This window comes from Eleutherodactylus coqui, chromosome 2, assembly GCF_035609145.1.
Source record: "Eleutherodactylus coqui strain aEleCoq1 chromosome 2, aEleCoq1.hap1, whole genome shotgun sequence".
Lineage (NCBI taxonomy): Eukaryota > Metazoa > Chordata > Amphibia > Anura > Eleutherodactylidae > Eleutherodactylus > Eleutherodactylus coqui.
The window spans coordinates 201,952,590-201,969,150 of record NC_089838.1 but is presented as its reverse complement, the minus strand read 5'-3'; the positions used below and the strand labels follow the sequence as shown (position 1 = coordinate 201,969,150).

General features: G+C 43.4%; 1 protein-coding gene across 4 annotated transcripts in view; it reads right to left on the bottom strand.

The window, feature by feature from the left end:
* SHANK3 (SH3 and multiple ankyrin repeat domains 3) overlaps nucleotides 1–16,561 on the bottom strand; it is a 412,785-nt gene that overhangs the window by 198,456 nt on the left and 197,768 nt on the right. For all 4 annotated transcript variants that reach the window (XM_066592225.1, XM_066592227.1, XM_066592226.1 and 1 more), the window contains 4 exons: nucleotides 12,929–13,037; nucleotides 7,277–7,428; nucleotides 6,720–6,887; nucleotides 3,699–3,815 (listed from right to left, as the gene is read on the bottom strand). In XM_066592225.1, the coding sequence (XP_066448322.1) occupies nucleotides 3,699–3,815; nucleotides 6,720–6,887; nucleotides 7,277–7,428; nucleotides 12,929–13,037 (546 nt within the window). The remainder of the gene's footprint in view (nucleotides 1–3,698; nucleotides 3,816–6,719; nucleotides 6,888–7,276; nucleotides 7,429–12,928; nucleotides 13,038–16,561) is intronic.

Below are 16,561 nucleotides of genomic sequence, written 5' to 3'. Positions count from 1 at the left end.
TATTTCTTTGTCCCAAGAAGCTGGCTTCCTCCCTTTTTATCTCAAAAAAATAACGGGTCCCATAGCAAACTTTTGAATGTGCCCCTTCATATCAATTATTGAGTCAGGGAAGCTAGGGAATGTAATATTACCATGCAGTGCCCATTAACTACCACTGCACTGTGCCCCAGAACAGAAACGTAAAATGAGTACATATACACATTCACCAAACACACATACATGCAGTCAGTACATAGATCACATTTACATACATGCCCAGGGTGAAAACACACGGCTGTAAGCGCAACTACATTCGGCAGTACGGAGGATAGCTGCGCCGGCAGTTCAAACTCTACGCCAGAGTATTGGAAGATAGTGGCTGACAATCTTCCCCGCACAATGTATTCACTACATACGGGGAAGATAGGGCAGGTCCTATATTTTCTTGGATGTAGTATTCATGGCCGAGAAATCCCAGCAGTGGAAACAAAACCACTGAGTCCCTATTGAAATCAGTGGTTTTGTCTTGGCCCCTTACACGACCGAATAACACGCTCATGTGTTTTTGCCTTTACAGGGAGGTATGGAAAAATCGTGGCAAGCAACATGTGCCATGCTGGATTTTGCTTTATGTGTAGCCTGTCCATGTACACCTAAGAGAAGTAGAGGCCAGATATTATGAGAATGCATGATGCAAATAAAAGCATGTATGAATTATTCTCCGATTCTCATAGATTCCTATGTGGGCATCAATGCAGGGAAGAGTCATTAATTAAATTGCAAGATGCAGATGGCAGATAAAAAAAAGCTCCTGGCTTTGTCCACAGGGAAGACACAGGAAACATAGGCATTATTAGCTTGCCCTCCCATGCTGCCACCTGCAATGGATGTGGCTCATGCTCACAGACATACGGGTGTAGGTGCAGATCTTAAGCTGGGAAGATGCCTGGATGCCCTGCACTTATCTGGCTAGCTCATTAGACACAGAGGGGGCGCTGATAATGCCTCTGTGAACAGATCAGATTGCTTAAACTTTGGATGCCATGAGCAAATCAGTTCTGTGTCATTAACCTGGACTAAATTGTCAATGGCTGTATATACTTACCCTCCTTGCTTCAGGACTTTTCTTCTGCTCCAGACCCTGCTGCCCACATAGTCCTAACAGTGGCAGCACCACAACATGTGTGCAATACCAAACACCATGTGCTGATGCTGGCTGACGTCAGTACACTGTGGGGTAGCTGTGGATGCTGAAGAGGAGCGTGGAAGTAAGGCAGTTAACACCTTAGTGACGGCTCCATTGTCTTTTTACATCCTGGCTGGCTGGGCTTTAATCCTCAGGGCCGTAAAAACACGCTCGCTCTCAGGATTAAAGCCCCAGGGGCCGTGGAAGCGACAGCTCCATGGTACCGGCTGCCGGAGGTCATGCATTTGCTGCTATCCACCGGATAACGGTGATCACATAAAAGTGGTAAAAAAGTTAAAGATTCAGCTCCCCTCACAGATCGGTTCCATGAGGGGAGCTGAAAGTACTCACCCCGATCCTCCGTGATGTCCCGTGACGTTCTGGTGCTTCCAGGACCTTACGTTGCCTTCTGCACATGCGCGCCAGACATAAAAAGACGTTGGGCGCATGCGCGGAAGGGCTCGTGGCCTGGGAAATTTAAAATGCCTCTGGCTCCCAGCTATTATGTGTAAATAATAAATATAATTTATATAAATATACACAAATATATTTTTTGCAGTATGAATTCAAGTTTTTATAACCCCGAGTGAGATTTCATTGGCCATGTACTCTACGGCATCTATTAATGCATCCCGAAACAGTTGTTTGGGATATGGCAATTCTGCCACAAGCTCGTCTTTATACAGGGTGACTTCTTGCCAATACAAAAGCTCTCGTCAATACAAAGAAGGCTACAAACGGCTCAACAGTAAGCCCTGGTGATGTAACACCTATCCACATTACCAAACCAGAGTCGGAAATCATTCAGTTTAAATACAACTATCACCCCACCGCTAGTGCTTGGCAGAAAGTGAATCGCAAACACAGGGACCAGAATCACGCTCAACGCCAAATACCCCTGTGGGTACCCGACAGCATCAAGAAAACCAAGTATAATGACCTTATAAAACTGTTACCTTTCATTCCTCCAATCTATCATGATTATTACAGAAATCATGGCATATCTGAGAACAAGAATGAAGCAGACGAAGCAGAAATGGTTGATGGGTAACAAGCTTACAATACATAATGTCTATTATATGAAAAAAGCTTAACTTCACGTACAGTAAAGCTGCTTTTACACAGGTGTGTGTGGGAAACTCGGCCCGATATTGCGCTTGTAATAATGAGATTTTCACTGTGATTTGTGAGAAAATGGCGACTCATTGCTGAACATGCGATTTTCACGCATGTTTTTCACAAGCTTGAAAATCAAATATGTTTCTAATAGGAACATTTTTAAAAACTCTTCACATTTGGCCAGAAACTCACATCTATATGTGATGTGAGTGCAAAGCAATTATTAACTTGCCCCTAGCAAATAATAGGCGAATTTTCGGCCTGATTGCAAAAAAAAAAATAAGACATGCTGCACTTTTCCCATCTTGCAGTATCGCTGTGAAAGAAAAAACGCATGTGTATATTGTCTTCTTTTCCCAGCGCTGGATGCAGCTAAACTCCCTCCCCCTCCCCTTTTTTCAGCTCCTTTAAGAGTATATGGAAGTTTCCAGTGTATCTCAGCAAAAGATAGGGCAAGACCTATCTTTGGACGCAGAATATAAAATCAGCGACCGAAAACAGTCATTGATGTGCTATTTTTGCCAGCGCAGCTAAAAATCGCTCATCTGAATGAATACATTGAAATCCAATGCTTGAGATGGTCACGATTTTTGCCCGTTTTTGGATGAAGCTAAATACCTGCATATATACGGTCATCTGAATAAGGCCTAACGCTAATTTGAAGCAAGATTTTCAGATATATTGTTAAGAATAAAAAAGTTCCTTCAGATACACGCACTACATGAATACTTATTTCAAAAGAACTTTTGACTGCAAATTTCTCAAAAACAGCCTGAGTTGGGATGTGCCATCATTGTAGTGAGCCCCTCGAATACAATAGACAATGCCCCTAACGATAAATACTATCAAATGGTATAAGTACTTAAGGCCCATTTAGACACAACGATTATCACTCAAAATTCGCTCAAAAGCCATCTTTTGAGCGATAATCATTGGGTCTAACTGCACTGACATCGTGCAGTCTTCGTTACCCTGTCGCTCATCCTTGTCTTTCAGCATGTTGAAAGACAACGATCAGCCTTAGCAGGAATTTACAGCGGGATACAGCTGATACTATTGTTTCAGCTGTATCCCGCTCATTGAACACAGGCGGGGTATGAAGAATACAGCGGTCCAGCTCTGTTCTTCATACCCCGATGGGAGCGCTCGACTGTATAACAGCCGAGCGCTCCAAGCAGAGAACAGCTGGATGCAGAAGACAAGCGGTCCCGCTAGTCTTCTGCATCCCCCGCTCGGAGCGCAAAGTGATCGCTCAACGTTTGAGCGATCACCTTGCGCTGTGAAGGCACACAAAGATTATCGCTCAAAGGCGGTCAACGATGATAATCGTTGTGTCTAAACCAAGCTTTATTTTCTTTTTTCATCTGTCACAAGTTAGCATAAGAATGAGAGTAGAACTGGAAACTTCAATCACCTGGTTGTAGAGAGCACAAAGGTGCAGAGCACTGTTCCCCGATGCATTCTGTGATCTCATATCAGCTCCATAAAAGAGAAGGTGCTCCAGATGCTGAACATGTCCATACCTACATGCCTGAGAAACGGGAAGAAGTTACAAGAAAATCAGATTTGAAAGTGAAGATTCAAAATTAGGGACTTATTTAAAAGATGCCCAGCAAGTACAGACAGTATATACAGAAGGAAAGAAAGACAAAGCCAAACAAGTACAGCAAACCACAGATGTGAGACACTCTAGACAGTCCAAATGGCCAAGGGATGAAACCACAGTAAGTACAAAGAACTTAAAGGGGTTGTCTCACGAAAGCAAGTGGGGTTATACACTTCTGTATAGCCATATTAATGCACTTTGTAATATACATCGTGCATTAAATATGAGCCATACAGAAGTTATTCACTTACCTGCTCCGTTGCTGGCGTCCCCGTCTCCATGGCTCTGTCTAATTTCGGGGTCTTCTTGCTTTTTTAGACGCACTTGCGCAGAAGGGTCTTCTCCCTTCTGGACGGTCTGGGCACGAGTGGCGTTCTGGCACCGCCCCCTTCTACGCGTCGTCGCGTAGCTCCGCTCCGTCACGTGTGCCGATTCCAGCCAATCAGGAGGCTGGAATCGGCAATGGAACGCACAGAGCCCATGGTGCACCATGGGAGAAGACCCGCGGTGCACCATGGGAGAAAACCGCAGTGCATCCCTGGGAAAGGACCGGCGGCCATCTTGGGAGAAGAATTTTAAAAACCGCTTTAAAATGCTATTTTATGCCAGGGGGGTGACCGGGGGAATGGGCTAATGTAAAATTTTGATGTTTGCCGCGAGACAACCCCTTTAAGAAGCAAAGATTGGAAGTAAAATAAGCAATGACACAATGACAGTTTTAAGACAATTAAAAATGAAATCTAATAAGACAACAAGCAGAGATATATAGGAAAAGATTATCATAGAACATCAGACCTGTCATACAGCCAAGATCCCACCCAGGATGTAATTTATGGTATGATGATCACAACCTAACAGCAGTCTTTAAAGAGTACCTATCGTTACAAAAAAGAAAATTACAATCACTCCCAGGGCAGCTGTAGATATAAATTAGGTTTAGTGCAGCCAGAAATGTTGCCTCTATTTTGGTTCCTTTTTTATCCCCTCTGCTAGTTTCTGTGAATATAAAAGTTCTCTCTCCATACCTTCTGAGCAAGTGGGTCTTCCTCATGTTGCATAATTGTGCTGTCTTCCCCCGAGTTCCATCTTCCCTTTCCTCCTTGCCCCATTATACTGGAACATTGTGTGATAAGCTGCAGCAGCATCCCCCTCCTCCCTGTATATTCACTCATTGTCAAAAAAATCAAACAGCTAGAAGAAGTTGTCGGAATCGAAAGAAACTTTATATGTGATTGTAACGTTGATATAAGTAAGGGATTTCAATATCAGAGCAAAAAGATAATAAATTGCAGAAAACTGACCCCTTGAAGGGAGGCTCCAGTACCCTGTTGTACCCCCTCTATCTTGGATAAAAGATGTGATACGGGCGGGCATGGAGGCTCTAGTACCCTGTTGTACCATCTTTAGCTTGGATACAAGATGTGATAGGAGTGGGCATGGAGGCATACAGGTTCTGTATGGTATCCTGCGGCATATCACTCCACATTTGTTGTAACTTAGTCTCTAGATCATGCAAACCTGTAGGCTGTCAAAGCTGGCATCCTAGATGGTCCCATACATGTTCTATTGATGATAAATCTGCCGGCCGGGCAGCCACAGGAGTGTGACAATGTTGTGAAGGCTCCTGTGACACCCTTGCTGTGTGCAGCTGAGCATAATCCTGCTGGGAAATGCCTTTTAGAAGCCGCCATGAGAGCAACACATGTGGCTGCAGGATGTCCTGTACGTATTGTATTGTCCCTGATACCACTATTAGGGGGGACTGACTGTTCTATGAGAAGGCCCTCCAGACCATCACACCAGCATTGGGGGCAGTGTGCCGCTCCTCAGCAAAGGCAGGATTGAGGCGCTCATCCCTAGGTCTCCAGGCAAACACGGCCATCATCAGTGCCCAAACTACACCCGGATTCGTTGGTGAAGACAACCCAGTTCCACTACGTAGCAGTCTATTTTTGTCGTTCACAACACCATTGAAAACAGAGGCAAGGGTGGATGGGTGTCAAAGGCAGTACATTTAATGGGCGCTGTGAGACCAAATGTCCTTCAGCAAAACTTCTGGAAATGGTTCTGACAGACACAGGGGTGTAACAATGGTGCCACCTGTCTTTGGATGGTAGACAACAAAGCAGTTGGAGTTGCTTGTGTTTGCCAGATGATCAGATAATCCTCTCTACTTGTGGTCTGTTGAGGGCATCCTGAGCCCGGTTACCTTCTGTGCGGGCCCTCACATATCCACTTGTCCCAACAATTCCTAACAGTCTGGTTAGAACGACCCAGGTGGCAGGCATCTTGCATTCCAATAATGCTCCTTCTCTCAAACTCTGTTAATTGGGCAAAATCTCTTTGATTGAGTTGTATAGCCATGTTTAGTGGTCTACAAGCGCCACAGAAGTGGAAAATGAGGTCCACTACACACAAGTAGTCTCTGAGAGCCTTTTTATAGGCCAAGAGAGGAAACACTTTTAGGGCCTGAGGTGACAATACCGTTCATCCAATCACGCCACACCTCAAATCATTTGCATATATGCCTGAGATGTAACTGTATGCTGAGTTTTACAGCAAAACCACAATTCCTTCTAGGTGCTTGATTTTTTTGGACAAAGTGTATTTCTTGTTTGCTCCAGATTGATTTTTCAGAAAACTCAGTAGGTTTTTTGAACATTTACAGTGAACTTGCAGGCAGGAAGAGGAGAACTACAGGCAGCTGAAAGGTGAGGAAGGTGCTACTTTGCCTTCAAAAGTATAACGATAGGTACACTTTAAAGGGTGCAACACTGTTCAGCAGTTATATTATATTCTTTAGTCCTAAAATAATATACTGTCTCTCACCTGGTGAATCTCCTGCCATCCATTTTCATCTTCACAGCCAAGACTAGCGTAGTCCCGGAGCAATAGCTCACAACAGTATGGGTCTCCCCCTACCATTGCGCTGTGATAGAGTGGGGTTAAGCCACGGCTGTCCTTATAGTCTGGAGAAGCACCTAAATCCAAAAGGGTCTGATTGTCCAGTAAGAAAAGGTTTGTATGTCAATTGTAAAAAAAAGAGGACAGTTAGCAATTAGATTAATCGAGTTAATAACAGCATTCTTTACTAACTTATTTGGACCATATATGTAAATACTTTTTTTCCATGACATTATTTTGAGTATTTTGGCTCATGAGCAGTACAGTGAAAAAAATTCTGAAAGTGCTCTAATAGACTCGGTATTAGACATATCTATGTAGTGTTTGTAGGCTCCAATGTAAAACAGAAAATAAGCAAAAAGTCATAGAAATATGAACAATTGTCCATGAAAAAGATCAATACTTCTGATCCACGTTTTAAGAACTAGCACAAATTATAATAATCTGTGAGAAGAGTAAAAAATATTGCAAGCTCAGCTTACCATTAATACGGCATGATTGCGGAATCGCACCGCTTTGTGCAGAGCCGTTAGCCCCTCACGTGTTCTAAAGTCAAGATGTGCACCACCGCTCCTGAGAACCTTAACTAGTTCGGCTCCTCCATCTAGCTGCGCAGCAAGGGTGAGAGGACACTCTGTGAGGAGGAGATAGGCATCAGAAAATTTGAGTCAACATCATTGCCTTTAAATCAGTGATGTATAGAACATGCAGAATGTTTCAAAGAATGAAGACCATGAGATTCAATAGAGATTTGCGCTTTGTGAGAAATAATTTTGGAATGCACAGAGGCTTAAAGGCTATGGACATTTTCATACATTTATTATCAATGCTTTTATACTCAAAAGTAATTTTAGAAATTTGAATGAATTAAAATTTCTGTTTGTCTCCTGCATTTGCAGTGAAAAGCTATACACTGCAAGCTGGAGGACTCATTTTCTTGCAATCCATCAATCAAATTTTTCAGCTAAAGACAAGGGAGAGATGTTCAGGTCACAGCAGAGAAGAGGGGAGATGTGCTGCATCCAGGAGCACTATTGATTTTCTTCTTCGCTCCCTCTGCCGTTACTGCTGCCAGAGATCTGGTGGCTGAAGTGGGTCTACAAGTAGTGTCAGCGGCGACAGAGAGAGCAGTCAAGAAAAAAATCAATAGTGTTCCAAAACGAGACCCAGCTCACATTGCGGACAAGGACCGGGTCCCAGCGGCCAACATTTGTAATTACAAGCAGAGAATAGTGCATGTTGTCCGGACTTGTGTGGTACATTTTGCACTAAAAATCATCAATTATAATACAAAACATTCAGCTTTCACGGCTCCAAGATCCCCCATCCTTACCGGTTGTAAACATCTTGTAATATATTCCCACCTTCTCCAATGTAACCTGCACATTAACCCACCCCCATCACTGTGATTGATACATATTGGCAGACAATGAGTTCCCCCAACTTGTAGTGTGTGGCTATACACTGCAAGCACAGGAGGAAAACTATTACAATTTTGTAATTTATTCCAATTATAAAAGTAATTTTTTTAATGCAAAATGACATGATTAAAAAAAAGTCAACTAGGGTGTCCATAGCCATTAAATAGCGAATGAATTAAGACTTAAGACAATATTTTTGGAAATACTAATCTATTAGTGAAAACATAAATGGAGTAAAACAAACGTTCTGAACAGCAAATGATCAAAGCATCACAGACATCTAACAGATTCACTACGATACAGATTTAAATGTGCAAAACTGGATAAAGGCTGCTCAGACAGGTATAGAAATTCACTGTAAATTGAAATGACAGCACAACGCTGGTGACATGCTAATGAGTTATGGATTAAAGCATGACATGAGTAGGAGAAAACAACAACAAGCAGAGAACTAGAGTTTATAAGCAACAATGGACACAGCATGTAGTATCAAAGCAAGAACTCAACATTTCTGTGCTCTGTATTGTCTTTGCTAATGGAAATAGATGCATACAGCAGTGTGTCGAATAATCGGATACATCTGTCCGGGACTTTCATGTTACAAACATGCATTTGTTTTGCAGTAATAAAAAGTGCAACAGCATACAGTAAACAGTAAAAAATACAAGATTGCTGATGTTAAGCTCTGATGCTTTTCTGCTAAGGTAGTGTTCTTGTTCACACTTGGCGTTTTTTGGTTGCTGTTTTCCACCACAATTAGGCTTCATGTCCACGGTGAAATTCGGGCCCGCACGGATTCTCCATACAGAATTCCGCGGCAGGTCACTCCTTTCCTGCAGACATGAGGCCAGAAAATGAGATATACTTACCTCTCCGGACGCTGCGGATCTGCCCTCCGTAGGGCCAGATCTTCTTTCTTCGGCCCGACCGATGTGCTCGGCACACTGGCAACGTGCCGTGTGCATGCACCGTACACTTTTTTTTTTAACCCCTGCTTTCCAGCGGTCCAGCGGCACAGCACAAATACAGCTGCGGTGCGCCGCAGCACCGGACGGCTTCCATAGGCTTCAGTGGACGCCGCAGGAGTCGTCCGTGCTGAAAAACCACACAAAACAGAGCATGCTGTAGGTGCTTTCCCGCACGGTCGATCTGTACGCCAGGGAAAAATGACATCCGCAGGTGTCTAATGATTCCCTATGGGCGCGGATTTCTTAATTCTATTTTGCCCGTGGACATTGGACCTTAAATATAAAAAAAAGCTGCATGCAATTTTCAAAAAGTGTTTTTTTTTAACACCACGTGTACGAGGGAGCGTTGATTAAAGATTTCCCCTGACCCACTTCTATTTATCGCATGATACTGAAACTGCACATATGTAATGTTTAGAGATGATCGAGCACGCTTGTCCAAGCTTGATGCTTGTTCGAGCATTAGCATACTCGAAAGTACTCGTTACTCGAGCGAGCACCACTGCAGTGCTCGAGAAAATGTCACCCTCTCCATTGTCTTCAATGGAGCTGCGGCTGCTGCCGGTGGCTCCATTGAAAACAATGGTCTGCCGGCACCCCTGCATTGTTTTTCATGGAAGGGCTTTACATATAAGCCCTTCCCTGAAAAACAAGGATTTTAGTGTTAAAAAAAAAAAAATTTACCTATCCGCTGCTGCCGAGTCCCCCGCGGGGATGAAGAACACATCTGCCGCATGTTTCCTTCATCCATGCTAGGAAAAAGAATTCCCTGCTGCTACATCTGCCACATCTGTGACAGATGCAGCAGAGGAATTCTTCAATTCCCTACCGCAGCTGTCACACATGACAGCTGCAGTAGAGGATCCTGCTGCTGGCACCCCGTCAATGGATTTCAGGGAAGGGCTTTAAATATAAGCCCTTCCCTGAAAATCTAGTAAAAGTAGTGTGAAAAACAAAACCTGTCATTCATTTGTCGAGAGCTGCCTGTGATTGGCTGAGTGCCTCAGCCAATCACAATCAGCTCTTTCAGCAGGCAGGAAATCAGGACATTTAAAGGGAAAAAAAACAAAGCACCGCACATGCGCACAGCACGCCGCCGGCGTCCAAGTGCATCCGCCATGTAGAAGAAAGAAGATCTGGCCGCGACGGAGGAGACCCATGCTGCGTCCGGACAGGTGAGTAAATGTATTTATTGGCCTCATGTCTGCAGGCACGGCTGGAATCCGCTGCGGGATTCTTCACTGGGAAACCGTGTGCGCCCGTGGACAGGAGGCCTTAAGGCCTCTCTCGTACAAGTGTTTGTAAAAATGCTGCATTTTTTTTAACGCAGCATTTTACTGCATGCAGACCAGCATTTTCCTATTTTTTGGGGGGCATGTTTGCCTGCATTAAAAGCGCTGCAAAACATAGTAAACTGCATTTTCACAGCATTTTACAGAGTTTTTCTCGCACCTCAATCATTTAAATGGGTGATTCAGGGCGTTAAAAACCCGCTGAAACGCTGAAAAATCGAACATACAGCGTAAGATTTAGCGAGCGCTAAAAACGCTGCACTAAAACACTTGTCTGAGAGGTCCCATTAAAATGAATGGCTAAGTACAATGTTTTTAGCTTACGTGAAAAACACGCGCTAAACGCTGTAAAAAAAAACGCCTGTGTGAGAAAAGGCTTAAGCCTACTTCACGCAGGCCCGGAATGCTACAGAATCTCAGCTGGCAGGATCGCTACAGAAGTTCTGCAGCATTTACAGTACAAGCCATATGGAGGGGATTTAAAAAATTTCCTTCAAATGGAGCGAAAAATTGTTGCAAGTAATCTCCAGTGTTTTTCAAAAATATTGCAGATTTTAAATCCACAGTCAATATTCAATAGTATGGGTGCCGCACACATTCAACCTCAAACGTGAGGTGGGAAATTATGCATCAATTTGCCAGCTTACCCGGATCCGGACCAAACGACCCAAACAGTATAAATTTAATCGTCGTGCGATGTAAGCAGCGACTTTTCGCACAGGAAGTCTCGCACATGCGCATTGGAGCGCATTGAAGTCATTAGGTGTATTACCGGTGGCCGGTCTCGCGGGATTATGGTATTTTTCGGCTGAAAATTCGCACATGCGCAGTTGTATTCTCTGACATCATCTGTCTGAGTAAAGATGGCGGATCTCGCGGGATTACAGTGCATCTTGTGCTCCCAACAGCTTCTATACCAGACGAGGTAATTGGTGTTCACAGCATGTGGGTAAGTCAGCCAACCTATTATAGCATCTGTTCTTTTTATATGTATATGTTGGTGTTGGTGATTGGTGGCTTTTAGATTAGTGTATACTATATATGGCATGCATTGCTGCATGCTGTATACTGGCTTGAAAAAGACTGAAGGTTGCAGTCGAAACGTTGCAGGCGTTTTTTAGCAAAGAAATGGAATAAAAGAAATGATTTTTTACTTTGGAAAGTGATGTGAAGTCATCTTTGTGCAAATACCCTGAATGCTGCTTACATCGCACAACGATTAGATTTTAAATCCACAGCATGTCTATTAAGGGCCTGTTAACACGTGTTTAAGCACATTTTGGTGGCATAATTTTGCCTAAGAACAGGGCCTTGAATAAAGAATGGTATCTAAACATCCTCCAAGAACAACTTCTCTAGGAGCAATTTGGTAATGAACAATATTTTTCCAGTATGAAAGAGTCCCATCTCAAATGGCAAAAGTGATAACTAAGGCCCAATTTCCATGGGCGAGCTAGATTTGTGGTACCCACGTGGAAGATCCGCAAATCAAGCCGCCCATAGGGATACATGGGCATCCACAAATGTGGATGATTTGTGGATCTTTTGGTTCTAAAAAAAAAATTGCAGTATGCTCCATTTCAGTGCAGACGGCTTCCATCAAAGTTAAAATCAAAGTTAATCGCACCCGTCGTATCCGCGACCCGGCTGCAGATTCTGCAAGATAGCAGGAGTTTAAGGAATAAAAACTCCACTGCGCATGTGTGGCAATGCATCGGCACTTATGCACACATCCGCAATGAAGAAGATAGCAGACCTGGACGGGTTAAGTAGAAGATCCGCAGGGTCCTCGGCTGCGGGCAGGGTCAGATTTCGCTGCGGGCTCCCGCATGCGGAATCCGATCCGCCTGTGTGAACATGATGCCTAAGTGGCTCAGTGAACAAAACATTGATATTTTGGGTTCATTGCAAGGAAATTCCCCCGATATCAATCCCATTAAGAACCTGTGGCAATCCTCAAAAAGCTGTAGAATGCCTTTTTCTGTTGTAAAATTTTCATTAAAATGCCATGAATTTCACCCATTTATCACAGTGTATTACAAAAATAGTTAAAGGGGCTATCCATCTTTTTCCAAATCATAGCCTATACTTAGGACAGGCCATATAACATTGGAGGGGGTCCGACTCTCAACACCACATCTATCACATGAACAGGACAACACTGTACTACTTTGCAATAAAATGTATGGCTTTTATAAATACGACCAGACTGAAATTAATGCAAACATTAACGAGGCTGCTGTGCTCACGCAAGCACCATGGCCCCTTCAGACAGCTGATCAGCGGGAGCGCTGGGATTTGGACTCCCACCAATCTGCTATTGAAGGCCTATCCTAAGGATAGGCTGTCAATTTTGAAAAGGCTGGATAACTGTAAATATTTGCTGACTATAAGAATCCACCGTTAAGGGTAGAGCTTCTAATATTATTTCTAGACATTTCACAGTCTCTTACCCCCTGTATCTGGGTCCTGGTAGTTGGGATCCAGACCCCTCTCAAGCAGCCTGGTCACCTTCTCAATATTCTGAAGCTGAATGTACTCCATGAATTTCTTTAGATTCCCCTATAAATAAATTGAGAGATGGAAAAAACAGAAAACAAAAAACGGAGAGAAAACCAAGTTGTAGATTAATAAAATGAAAATGACATGAAAACCACCATATATGATTACATGGGAAGTCGTGACAATCAGTTGTGAGCATTTTCAATCACAAACAATGACTTTCAAGCAATTTTTTTCCACTTTAAATTGGCATCAGGATGTTCGGAATCCAAGACAAAAGTTTTCCCGGCAGTAACACTCACTACATAGCAAAATCATTTGATAAAAAACTCAAGCTTTTGGGTAAAACCAGGCACTTGTGATGGGACCACAATTATCTGTGTAAGGGCGCCCACCCACTGGCGATTTTTTTTCCCTGCGAAATTCGCAGCATTTTTTTCTCTGCAGGGGTCTATGGGACTTGTAATGTTAAAATCGCGATCGCGCAAAATCGCAATTTACCGCGAAATCGCGATTTTAACATTACAAGTCCCATAGACCCCTGCAGAGAAAAAAAACCTGCGAATTTCGCAGGGAAAAAAATCGCCAGTGGGTGGGCGCCCTTAGGCTGGCTTCACACTGGCAAGGAAATCACACGTAATTTGTGCGTTGCGGTAGGCACAAATCTCACACAAATATGAACCCTCTTCTTCTGAATAGGGTCATACACATGAGCGAAGTTTTCTCACATGGCACCGCGATGCAGGAAACGAATCACGGCATGTTTTATCTCCCTGCGTGATCTCACATTGCATCGTCCATTGAAAAAAATGGGAGAAACTCTGCGACCCTCCACCGCAGCTGACAGCCATGATGGAGGATCTCTTCTTCCCCAAAGTTATGCAAGGCTTTTTTGACATGAAAATGCCTCGCATCCTCGGGGAATTTACATGGTGAGGAGTGCAATATGGTGGCGAGATTCACGGCCCGATATCACGCTCGCCATGGTGAAGCTAGCCTAACTAAAGAATACATGTATCAGGACCAGTGTCAACTGAATGCCTGCACTGCACTGCTGAGTTTGCTGCCTCACACACATCATGTCTGTGCTGGTTTTGTTATTGTTTTTATTTTTGGCTTTAAAAAAGAATTTTAAATTTTGTATGGTTTTTTTTTTTGCTAGAATTTTTTGGGTGGCATCACACATAGCACTTTACTTTTTTAAATGCATTTTTCATAGTTATTCCTGGTATTTTAAGCCCTGTTCTAGATGTTTGCTGTAACGCAATAGCAAAACATCAAAGGCACTATAAACAGTGTAAGTTTTTATGTGTCAATTTTTTACTGACTTTTGGTATCTTTATCAAAGCACAGGAAGCTCTAGATATGACTTTTTACAGGCATTTTTATGTTTAAATCACTTTTTACTAAAGTTTGCGTATATAATAACATAAAATAAACAGTAGCGAGTAGGTCTCGCAGGACAATATAAATTGTATGAAACATTTAACCAGAACATTGTTCCCTTTGATTTTATGATTAGTCATCTTTCACACGGTATTGTTATAGGAAGGGGATAAATCCCTAGGACTTATGAGGTCAACAATTTAAGCTTGTACATTGTCTAATACAGTGGTTCCCAAATGTTTTCAGCCATGGAGGCCTTTTTGAAGCAAAAGCTGGACAGAGAGTGTGGTCAAGGGAAGGGTTAGGGGCGTGGCTTATCACGACATATGATTTTTACCTCCGTCATAAAAAAGACAGGGCTGTTTAAAACAAAAAAGGAAAACAGGGAGTAAGCACTGGATGGACTATTGATATACATTATATTTAAAATTAACATACTGTGGAATTAAATCACACCACATGTCAATATTAGCACAGGTTTTGTGCAGATTTTTTCCACAGCAAGTGGATGGGATTTTGAAAATCTCCTCCACTTTGCTGCTACAGCTACTGAAAATTCTGCAGCAAATCCATCCTGTGTAGTAATAGTGAGCCCCTATATTTGTGGCCCTGGTAGCAGCAGTGTCCCCTATATTGGCCCCGTGTAGTAATAGCGACCCTAATGTGGCCCCAGTAGTAATAGTGACCCCTATTGGAGCCCCAGTAGTAATAGCATGCTCTACATTGGCCCCAGTAGTAATAGTGACCCCCCACAGTGGCCCCAGTAATAATATTAACCCCACAGTAGCCCCAGTAATAATATTAACAAAAAAGAGGCCCCAGTAATAATATTAACCCCACAGTAGCCCCAGTAGTAATATTAACCCCACAGTAGGTAGCCCCAGTAATATTAACCCCACAGTAGGTAGCCCCAGTAATATTAACACCACAATAGCCCCAGTAATATTCAGCCCACAGTAGGAAGCCCCAGTAATTATAGCCCTCTAACCCATATACTTCCCCTCTCCTTGTAATCAGTGCCACTCCTCCTCTTCTCAGCGCTGATTCTGGGTGCACACTGACAGCAGCATGTGAGCCCGGAACGTTTTCTCCCTTGTCCTCTCCTGCCGACCTAAGGAGGAGAGGACTCAGGGGAGGAGGATCCTAGGTGCAAACTGACGTCAGAGTGTGCACCAGGGTCAGCGTTACTGCGTGATTACTAGCAGGGAGCTGCGGCACCCAGGCCGTGGTGAACGGCCATCGGCACATGTGCCAGCAGAGAGGGCTCTGTGTGCCCACGCCCGTACGCGTGCCATGGGTTCGCCACCATGGCTCGGGCGGAGCCCCAAGAGCTCCATGGAGAGAGAGAGGGGGGGAAGAAAGGGGAGGGGGAAAGGAAGGAGAAGGGTAAAGGAAAGAGAAGGGAAAGGGAAAAGGAAAGGGAAAGGAAAAGGGAAAGGAAAAAGGAAGGAAGGATTAAGGAGTAAATTGGGGGAGTGCTCTGAGGTATCACTAGTGGGTTAATAAGGCCTGAATAACAGAGACGTTTTGAAACTCTAGCCACGGGCTCCAGATTGCTGTAAATATCTCCAGGAAGTCTGAATCCCCAGACAGCATCTCCGCCCTTGACACGATCTCATTCAATTCCTGTGTTTGTGGAATCTTCCAATGTCTGGAGATGACAGCACTTGCTGTGGTTAGGAAACGGCGTAAGAGATCCTTCTTTATTGACAAGATAGATCTTGGGAGGGTGAAGAGCAGGGCAATTTGAGGGGATGCTGTAATAGATCATCTGGTAACTTTTGTGTAGGTGGAGAACACTGTTTCAGAATGGTCTAAGTGAAGGACAGTCCCACCACACATGCAGCATGGTTCCAGTGCCCGAGCTACATCTCCAGCAGCTTAGCGAGATAGATGGATATATACGATGTAGTAGTGAAGGGCATCGATACCACCTTGTTATTAGCTTACAGGCATTTTTAAAATTTTTAAAAGATAAAAAGCCCAAGCAAATTCTTGCAGGAAGTGTATGAATTTTATGGCATTTTTTACAAGACCACAAACTTGCCACTAAAAGAGTGAAAATTTTTGTACAGGCAGTTTTTTTCATTTTTTTTAGGCCTTTTTTTTCAACAAAGAAACCTATTAAAAAAGCCATACCTAGAGCATGCTGCGTTTTGCAGAAAACTAAAAATGAGAAAAAAATGCACAAAAAACTG